Below are 10,255 nucleotides of genomic sequence, written 5' to 3'. Positions count from 1 at the left end.
ACAAAGATTGTTCTTGCTCAGGCTTTAACTTCTGGATATTCAGGAGCGTTGCCACAACGGACCGAATGGCTTCGCTCGCATCTTTCGCTGCCGCCATTACGGAACTACAACTCCAGCGCACGGCCTCAATGTCATCGTTCTCAGCCACTCCCTCTGTTCACTGATTGGACCGCCAAAAATTTGGCTGGAGAAAACCCAAGAATATACCGCAAACCCAGATGGAGTACTGAAGGGAAATGAAAATTACGTAGGAGGGCGGAGCCAGGCTAGTTGTGTCATCCATTTCTTCAATTCCTGACACAACATTTTCATCAGCTCTGATGTAACGAAGAGGGATACAGTCTGTTTCTCTCCCGTAACATTTCAAACTGCACCAGTTGGCCTGGTCCTTGGCCAGACCAATTCTTGGGGTTTTACACCTGTATCTGAATGGCTGATTCAGTGGCGACTACATGGATACTGTAATAAAGCTCTGCTACTGTACTGTATCCTGTACTGAAGGCCAAAGTGTCACCTGGAGCTCCGCATTACTAATAAACTAGTCTCGCTTTGCCAGACCCTCCTCCAAAGCGCGTCGAAGGAAGGTCTGGCTAATCCACGCAGCATTCTGGGATGGGAGGAAAACGTGCTCTGGTTTAATGGCATTTCTTTAAACCAATCACAATCATCATGGGCGGTGCTAAGCTTCGCACAGAGCTGCTGCAAAATAGTCGTGCGAGAGAAAACTCTGATTGGACAGATAGTCTAGCTAGCTGTCTGGATTTACCCTGCAGAGATCTGAGGAGCAGTTAACCATAGTCCTCAGAAATCCACCAAATTTAAAATTCCAACACAAAGAAAGCGGAAGAAAACGGAAAATACATGCATCCGGTGGAATTTCCTGCAGCACCGGAGCAATCCCGGAAGTGGAACGCGAAGGATATATATTACTAATAAACTAACCCGTAACCTCACAGTGAGAGTAGCAGTTCCACCTTTTGTTTTCATTTTATATCATTAAAATAAATTAAAGGTGCTCTAAGCGATGTTGGGTTACTTCTTGTTGACATTCAAAGTATTGTCAAACAAAACGAGGCTAGCTCGCTCCTCCCTCCTCCTCATCCCGTCCCCTCCCCCTCCCTTCCGCGCACTAACCCCCCAACCCCACCCCCAAATCCTTCTTGTCGGTTATTGGCTGGAACACTGTTATGTTTGGTGGTGCAGGTTGGCCAGTTTGTTTTTGTTGCGGTTTGTGGAGCCTGGACTGTCCGTGTTTTTTTACAGTGTGTTCAGGGGGCAGGCAGCTAGCAGATAGTGAGGAGATGTTTGCTGTATGTGACAAAAATGTTGTAGCCTAAAAAACACATCACATCGCTTAGAGCACCTTTATAGAAATGAAACAGAGACAGAAACCAAAGCTCTTCCTACTGTTAGTACAACAGACAACCCATGTGAAAGTGTTTAAATAAGGATGCTGTTATTTTAATAAATCAGTGCATCAAACATTGGTTTTAAAGAAAATGCTAATTGCCCTGAACTTGGCTGCATCACATACTGTTTAATCCATGTTGTATCTCCCACATTTTTAAGCTAACAGGAGAGTTTGGGAGCTTTACATTCATCCAAAAAAAGGCTGCTAAAAGTTCTCTTTTGCTTTATTCATTAGTTATTTTTACCTTTTAAAATACTCTATTATATATATTATATGTTTACTATGTTCCGCTTTGTGGCTGCAGGCGTAGCACATTTGTTTTTCTGGTCCTCTTTACTGTGAACTAATATGATGTGGTGCAGTTGTTAAACGGGACTTTTCTTGGCCTGATCACTTCACCAGCTCTAAGTTGGCTTCATGAAACATGTTAATGCTAGACACACATGACAGCCCACAGAAAGGGACAGCTGTCAGGACTGTTACAGGAAGTGGGCTCTCTACTGCAGTCCTGCGTCAGAAAACAGTTCCTGTGTGTTAATCACCCCTCTGTCATAAAGACTCAGTTTGTTCCTCAATCTCTCCTTGGCTGGGCTTTCCACCACAACGGAGTCATCTGAAACACACAAAACACAGCAAATCACTTTCAGTAGGCTAACAACACGTGCACACACACACACACACACACACACACACACACACACACACACACACACACACACAGTATATTCCATATTCCATGATAAAATGTGATCATATGCAGGTTTGTCTCACCACTTTTGTGTGGAATCTTAACAACACTTACTCTGGGGACTGTCTGTGTGATTGAGGGTGAAGCCGTTGGCTCTGCAGTCCTCACAGGCCAGACCCCCTGTCTCAGCAGGGCAGCTACACTGTACAGGCCAGCTATTGTACAGGTCTTCTGCTGCCTCACCATCAGCACCCGTGACGTTACTCAGATACGTAACCTCCGACTGGCTGCATTCGCAGGGTCCTGCCTGTGTTGAAGAACCAGGGAGGCTGTGCTGCTCATCATGCTCTACAGGTATGGAGGATGAGGGGCTTAACCGGGCATTAACAGGGTCTCCATCATCCAAGCTGTGGGGTTGGTCGGCAGGGGGGTAGCTAGGTGAAGGAAGCAGCTTGCTTAATGCCAAAAGTACCTGAGGACAGTAGAAATGATTAGTATTTATCTTCTCCAGACTAGTTTTCAGAACATGAGGCAGTTAGCATTTTTTTTTAGATTAGATTAGATTCAACTTTATTGTTATTGTGCAGAGAACAAGTACAAAAACAACGAAATGCAGTTTGCGTCCAACCAGAAGTGCAAAAAGAGCAGAATAGTGCAATGTGATATACAAAGTATAGACAGAACAAGAAATATAGTGCAGTGTAGACAGTAGTATACAGTTGTAAATATGTGCAGTGTATTAACAGTTACCTTATAAGAGCGTAATAAATATGGCTATGAACAATGTATGAACAGGACAATTTGGACCTGTGAGCTTAGAATATTTTTTTTTTTTATGTAAGCTGTTCCTAAAAGTCAAGAATTAACTTATATTGCTCACATTCTCCATGTCTGGTCTGGTGCGGTGGCGGCTAGCAGTGCAGTCCAAGGCCAGACGCAGAAGGTCGAGGGCCACGGCAGCTGGCCACCGACTGGCCACCACGTCCAAAAACTGCAGACAGGAGTCCACCCCACCGCTGTCCTCCACCTCGGTTACAAGCAGATCTCTCTGACGGAGCAGACAGAGAGGTCGGTGAGTACAGCGCATCACAAAGTCACAACACTTCATGAGAGCATATACGACTGTTGCTGTAAGACATCCCAATGTATTATGTAGCCATGAAGGCCCTATTCCATCTCCAGTGTTGACTCACCAGTGATGTTTGTTTAGGCACGTCCTCTATCACCTTCCGTCCTGTTACTGTTTCCATTATAACCTGGAAGCAAGAAAACTGTACTTAATGGCTTGAGTGACATTGGTTCCATCATAAATTATAGTGCTATTTTCATTATAGCAACATTTACTCCCAATTACATCTATTCCAGTACTTATTTCACATTTTTGCTACTTTTATTTTTTTTATTTATGTCAGGAGGGAAATACTGTACTTTGCTGATAAAACTGAGGTTCTGATTGTTGCTGCAGACTGCATGGTTTCTGAAGTGGCTAGCAGTATTGGGTCACTGAACTCCAACGTGCGTTCCAGCCTGAGAAATCTTGGTGTGACTTTAGTTCAGGCTTTGAGCCTTGACAAATGTTTAAGTCCTTAACCCGCACTTGTTTTTTCCACCTCAGAAACATTACAAAACTATCCTACGTTGAGTTAGAAATGATTATATATGCCGTTGTTTCCTCACATTTGGATTACTGTAATTCTCTTTTTACTTGCCTAATACTACTGATGTATTAATGAACAGAGGAAGTTAAAAGCACACTTCTTTCAACAATAGTTATAGCAATACTAAGTAAAAAATTAAGTAGTGTATCAAGTAGCAAGAGCACACTTAAAGGGAACTACTGTATTTTTCAACAAGGATTTTTCAACTATTTTCCTATGTTTTTGGGTCTAAGTGACTGATGGGAACAATAATCTTTGACATTGGTCCAGTATAAAGAGAGATCTCTGCAGTCGGCAGCAGAGAAACAAGCTACAATGTAAGTTAATAGGGCAATTGTCCAGCTTGTATTTACATTCATAAAAGTGCTCGTTTTGCCGCTGACACGATTCAGATTAATATTCTAAGTGTCTGACAACATTATGGAAAGTATCCCTACAGAGATAGACCTTTAAAACCTCTTTAAGAACTTTCTGTTTAACCAGAAACAGCTCTGAAGTCACTAGCGCTAAACCCACCAGACTCCATTTAAAAAAACAATACTTTTAGCGTGTATAGAGCCAACATATTTTCACATGTAAATCGGTAAACGATGTGTTTATTTCAACCCAAACTAGAGTTGTGATGGTTGAAAAAGTGGAAAGACGATCCAAAACGGCTTTTCATAGTTTTATTTTGTTTCTGTCGACTTTGAATGAAGTGTATTTTACGATGCTAAAATTACATGGGTTTAACGAACGCAATTTCACAGCTGTTTTTATGTTTAAAAAAAGGATCTTACTCTTTAACAGAAAGGTTGACCTCCTTAGAAATCCTTTCCATAATGTTGTCAGACACTTCGAATAATAATCTGAGCCTGTCAGTGGCGAAACGAGCACTTTTGTGAAGGTAAATACAAGCTGGACAATTGTCCTATTAACTTACATTGTAGCTTGTTTCCCCGCTGCCGACTGCAGCGATCTCGCTTAATATTGGACCAATGTCAAAGATTATTGTTTCCATCAGCCACTTAGACACAAAAACATAGGAAGATATGGTCCAGGTTGAAAAAAACAGTAGTTACCCTTTAAGTCAGCAATCTCGACTGCTCCTGTTCAAATTGTTCCATTCATTTAAATTAACCATCATCTTCCCAACAAATTGTCTCCTTTATATCAGAATTCTTAAACAGCATCAATCACTCAACTGCATATTACAATGCCCCCAAAACTGGATTTCTAATGTTGGTTTTGTCACATTTAATCATCTTATGCCAGATGTACACACAGGATGAAGAAAGTTTAGCTAAGCTGTTAAAATCACCATTCCAAAGCTGTAAACATCCAGCCTGAAGGACAGCTTGCCATCTCGAATATATTCCTCAGGGAGGTATCCCAGGTTGCCGTGGTACCTCGTATCCAGAGTGATGGTGCAGTGCTGATTGGCTGTATGAGGACGGAGACGAGCCAACCCAAAATCAGACAGCTTGGGCTGCAGGGCATCATCCAAGAGTATGTTAGCACTGTGTAGAGAAGCCATTAAACGGCATAAACTTCTGAACTTCACAGACAGCAGAGAGACACAAAACCGATGGAAAGCGTAGTATGAGGACGTGCCCTGACAGTAGCTAGGTAAGGACTACTAGCCAGTCAGAAGCAGAGTATGAGGGCGTGCCCTGACAGTAGCTAGGTAAGGACTACTAGCCAGTCAGAAGCAGAGTATGAGGGCGTGCCCTGACAGTAGCTAGGTAAGGACTACTAGCCAGTCAGAAGCAGAGTATAAGAGCGTGCCCTGACAGTACCTAGGTAAGGACTACTAGCCAGTCAGAAGCAGAGTATGAGGGCGTGCCATGCTAGCAGCTAGGCGAGCATTATAACATGTGTTCCAAAGTGACCACGTTTGTCTCTGAAGTAAAGGCTGGACTACAACAGAGCTGTTTGGAGCAGTTTGTGAACAGTGTTTTCTGTTGGAGATGGTAAGTCCCTTTGGGGGGGACTTTGGCCTTTTTCACTTTGTAAACCTATAACATACACAAAAAGAATATGACACAATAAAGGAAAGGGAAAAAGCCAAAAAGTATTATATGAGCACTTCAATAGGCGCCTGACCGAAACACAGTGCTCAGATTAATCTTCAGTTTCCCAGCAGGTTCTACATGGCATGTACTGTTGCCTGCTATCTCCCCCTAAAGATACCCTGGCCCCACCCCCTAAAAAAGAAATTGGTGTATAGTGGGTCTCTAAGGGTTAATAATGAAAAAAAACAATGGCGATATATAGCATTAGTGTAGCATTCTTTTGCATGTAGTTGCATTGCCAGCAGGTATACATTAACGCCTTGTATAACAATACAAGTTAACAGGGAATGTGCATCATTATCAAAATGAAGTGCAATACGAGGGGGAGGATGTGTTGTGGGTTCTCTTCTGTTCTTCTAGGATTGTGAGGAAAGGTTGGGGGGGGGGTATATTGTGTGAGGTTTATTAGATGTCCATTGAACATTGGATGAGATAATGTATGATTATGTTTCTGTGTAGGTTAACTGTATGTTTATCGTATGTGTTTATGCGTGATGTGTCGCCATTTGTTTCTCTCGAATGTCCAAGATGAATTTCTCCTGTAGGAGACAATAAAGGCTTATCTTAGCTCTTATCTAATCGTATTTTAATTACACATAGCTAATAATAATAATAAATAGTAGAAATAACCTCTTTTGGTGTAATAAATTGTAGTCACTTCATTTTGACCACTGTCCTTCTAACACGGAGCTTTGTGATCTTTCTGGTCTAAGCTGGCTATGATTTGATTTACCAGGGAGCAAGTGGTCGTTCTATAAATGACAATGTTCATATTGAGTGTTGCACATCCCAGTGGCCATGTCCTCTTCCAAGAGACAACAGACAGAGGGAGAATCCTAGATACTGTATGTTGTACCTGGAGATGTTGCCACAGATCACTGGGCAGGGCTGGGCTGTATGGAGGTGATGCAAGGCCTTAGCAGTTCCTTTAATGATGGCGAGACGCTCTTGCCAGGACAGACGGGGCTCTCCATCCTGTATAGGGACAACATACCGTTTTAGATTTAACACAAATATATGCCTTCAAATAGCTTAAAGTGCTCATATTATGCGTTTTGGCTTTTTCTCTTTCCTTTATTGTGTCATATATCTTTTTTGTGCATGTAACAAAGTGAAAAACCCAAAGTCCACCCCAAAGGGACTTACCATCTCCAACAGAAAACACTGTTCACAAACTGCTCCAAACAGCTCTATTGTAGTCCAGCCTTTACTTCAGAGACAAACGTGGTCACTTTGGAACACACGTTATAATGCTCGCCTAGCTGCTAGCATGGCACGCCCTCATACTCTGCTTCTGACTGGCTAGTAGTCCTTACCTAGGTACTGTCAGGTCACGCCCTCATACTCTGCTTCTGACTGGCTAGTAGTCCTTACCTAGCTACTGTCAGGACACGCCCTCATACTCTGCTTCTGACTGGCTAGTAGTCCTTACCTAGCTACTGCGCATGTGCGACTCCCAACAAAGATGGAACAGAAGTGAGAGGTCTCACTCTGTAGCTAAAACAGAGAGCTCAACACACAGGGTGAAAAGAGGAGCTGCAGCAATGTGCAGTACAATATATAAAAATGTGGTGTTTTTTGAAAATTAAACCATGTAAACCTATTCTGATATAACCTCTAAATACAATTATGAACATGAAAATGAGCAGAATATGAGCACTTTAAAATAGCCAAATTAACTTTAGGTATTGGAAACGTGGATGTAACGCTGGTGTCTGTGGAGTTAGACTACCTGAGTTACTTTTAGCACTGTGAAATAGGTTTCTATTCTTACTGTCTGTTGCCTTCATTTCTATCTCCTAAATGAAGTGAACCCAAAGCCGGGCTCAGTGCGTGGTTGGCGTCACGAAAAGCGCGCTGGCAAAAAAAACCCAGAAGACTCGGAAGCGCGGACCAATCAGAGCAGACTGGGCTTTTCAGGAGGGGGGGTCTCAAAGAGACAGATGCTCCAAACGGAGTGTCTCAGACAGAAAGGTGCATGCAGCTGCAGCATCCTTGGGCAGTATGAGAACAATAAAGTGTCTTTAAACATTAAATCATGTCAACATGTTCTAGTATAAAACCAAAATACCTGTGTGTACCTGAAAATGAGCAGAATAGATTTGTGTCCCCTTTAAACCCCCCCAGACCAAAAAATTTAAATATCTTACCAATACTGCATGTGCCATGACATAAAAATGTCATGGCACAGGTAAAAAAAAAAAGAAATGTTGCGTTCAGTTTGTAAATGTGTGTATGTTTACATGCACACAAAACTGCACTGGCACTAAATACCTGCTTGAGCCGTCTACTACATGACTGCAATAACTAGAAGTTCCTCATAATAATAGTGCGTTTACATGATGACCATTTTTCTTCAAGCAGTTTAATGGTTTAATAACAAAGTATAGACTCTGCCTGAGTCACACTGCAAGTTCTTTTCGCATCATATTCCTTCCACAGTTTCAGTTATATACGTACTTTTCTAAAGAAAAAAGTTTTGTTACTTTCTGCAAAACACACGTTACACTTGTGCACATTTGGCTTCCCACGAGTACACTTCCAATTTTCTGATATTGTGTTACCTAGCAACTGTTTTGCTGTGGCTCGGTAAACAAGTCACACGCAGAAACACACTTCCTGATGGCCTTGGAGAAAAATCAACAACTGCAGTGACAAGTGTACCTGATGGTGTAGTCTGTGAAAGAGCGATCCGTTGGGGAGGTATGGATACACCAGACAGTAGCGGTCTTCGTCAGAGAAACAACACAACAAGTCTAAGATGTTTGGATGTTGATACCTGTAAACACATCGCCACACTTTATATTAAACGCACTCTATCAGATCACATAGAGAAAAGGTGTTGTTGAAAGTGAGGGGTTAACACGTACAAATGATGGATTTCCATTTCTTTTCTAAAGATATCCCACAGCTTCTTCCATGGCTCCATATTTATCTGGAGAATGATGGATAAGGAATGGATTTCAGTTAGACGTTCATCAGAATCAGAATCAGCTCTATTGGCCAGGTTTGCGTAAACAAACAAGGAGTTTGACTCCAGTTAATCTTTTGCTCTCAAAGTACAACACTCACTTAACATAACAGAAAGGACAGTAAGAAATATATTAAGTATATACAGTATAACAATCCAATAGAATTTACAAGAAATATACAATAACAGTTGAAGAGAGGGAAGGAATAGTGCAATATCAGTATGGTCTGAGATTTTAGATTTAAATATAAATATAGGGCAATTCATTCATTCATTAGAAGGCCGTTGTAGACGAGTTTACAGGAGTCAAACACACGTCTGTGTTCACACAGGACACACGGAGCTCATACTGATAGCAGTCCTCCTGAGAGGGTTTTTACAGCAAGCAGGCCATATTTACAACATGTCAGACAGGGTTAGAATTCATCAATCACCTGTTTAAAAAGCTTCACTGCAACCTTTTGGTTTCCTATCTGTGCACTGTAGACGTCAGAAAAGTGGCCCTCTGCAATCCTCATGTGATGATGGAAATCTCTGGTTCCCTCTACGATGTCTTGGAAAGTGATTGTGGGTGGCTGACTTTCTCCAGCGGAGTTCACTGGAACACAGACATATATTAGTTTGAACACCAAACAGCTTCATTCATCCGATTCACACTTGTAAAATATTCAACACCTGCCTGAATCCTAGTGGAAAGGGAGAGTCCATCGAAACATTATATTTTACAAATGTATGTGAAATGAACGATTTAAAGTGCTCATATTATGCTCATTTTCAGGTTCATAATTGTATTTAGAGGTTATATCAGAATAGGTTTACATGGTTTAATTTTCAAAAAACACCATCTTTTTGTTGTACTGCACATTGCTGCAGCTCCTCTTTTCACCCTGTGTGTTGAGCTCTCTGTTTTAGCTACAGAGTGAGACATCTCACTTCTGTTCCATCTTTGTTAGGAGTCGCACATGCTCAGTAGCTAGGTAAGGACTACTAGCCAGTCAGAAGCAGAGTATGAGGGCGTGTCCTGACAGTACCTAGGTAAGGACTACTAGCCAGTCAGAAACAGAGTATGACGGCGTGCCCTGACAGTAGCTAGGTAAGGACTACTAGCCAGTCAGAAGCAGAGTATGAGGGAGTACCATGCTAGCAGCTAGGCGAGCATTATAACGTGTGTTACAAAGTGACCACGTGTGTCTCTGAAGTAAAGGCTGGACTACAATAGAGCTGTTTGGAGCAGTTTGTGAACAGTGTTTTCTGTTGGAGATGGTAAGTCCCTTTGAGGTGGACTTCGGGCTTTTTAACTTTGTAAACCTATAACATGCACAAAAAAGATATAACACAATAAAGGAAAGGGAAAAGCCAAAAACCATAATATGAGCATTTTAAATCAATTCATTCTAATGTTTTTTTTTTAACTTACTGGCACATGATGCTTGACTTCCAGAACTTGCCTCTAGTTGGAAGGATCCCTTATCC

At 41.8% G+C, this 10,255-nt stretch overlaps 1 protein-coding gene across 1 annotated transcript in view; it reads right to left on the bottom strand.

Annotated features, from left to right (window-relative positions):
* Window positions 1–1,431: 1,431 nt before the first annotated feature.
* irak3 (interleukin-1 receptor-associated kinase 3) overlaps window positions 1,432–10,255 on the bottom strand; it is a 12,858-nt gene continuing 4,034 nt past the window's right edge. Inside the window, exons 4-13 of the mRNA XM_031288200.2 lie at window positions 10,200–10,248; window positions 9,217–9,380; window positions 8,682–8,746; window positions 8,476–8,590; window positions 6,668–6,786; window positions 5,058–5,256; window positions 3,293–3,355; window positions 2,980–3,147; window positions 2,214–2,571; window positions 1,432–2,024 (exon numbers count right to left, since the gene is read on the bottom strand). Of these exons, the coding sequence (XP_031144060.1) occupies window positions 1,909–2,024; window positions 2,214–2,571; window positions 2,980–3,147; window positions 3,293–3,355; window positions 5,058–5,256; window positions 6,668–6,786; window positions 8,476–8,590; window positions 8,682–8,746; window positions 9,217–9,380; window positions 10,200–10,248 (1,416 nt within the window). The 3' untranslated portion in view covers window positions 1,432–1,908. The remainder of the gene's footprint in view (window positions 2,025–2,213; window positions 2,572–2,979; window positions 3,148–3,292; window positions 3,356–5,057; window positions 5,257–6,667; window positions 6,787–8,475; window positions 8,591–8,681; window positions 8,747–9,216; window positions 9,381–10,199; window positions 10,249–10,255) is intronic.

The sequence above is a fragment of the Sander lucioperca genome, chromosome 20 (genome assembly GCF_008315115.2).
Source record: "Sander lucioperca isolate FBNREF2018 chromosome 20, SLUC_FBN_1.2, whole genome shotgun sequence".
Taxonomy (NCBI): domain Eukaryota; kingdom Metazoa; phylum Chordata; class Actinopteri; order Perciformes; family Percidae; genus Sander; species Sander lucioperca.
Note: the sequence above shows the minus strand (reverse complement) of the source record. Positions and strands in the feature narration are given on the sequence as shown.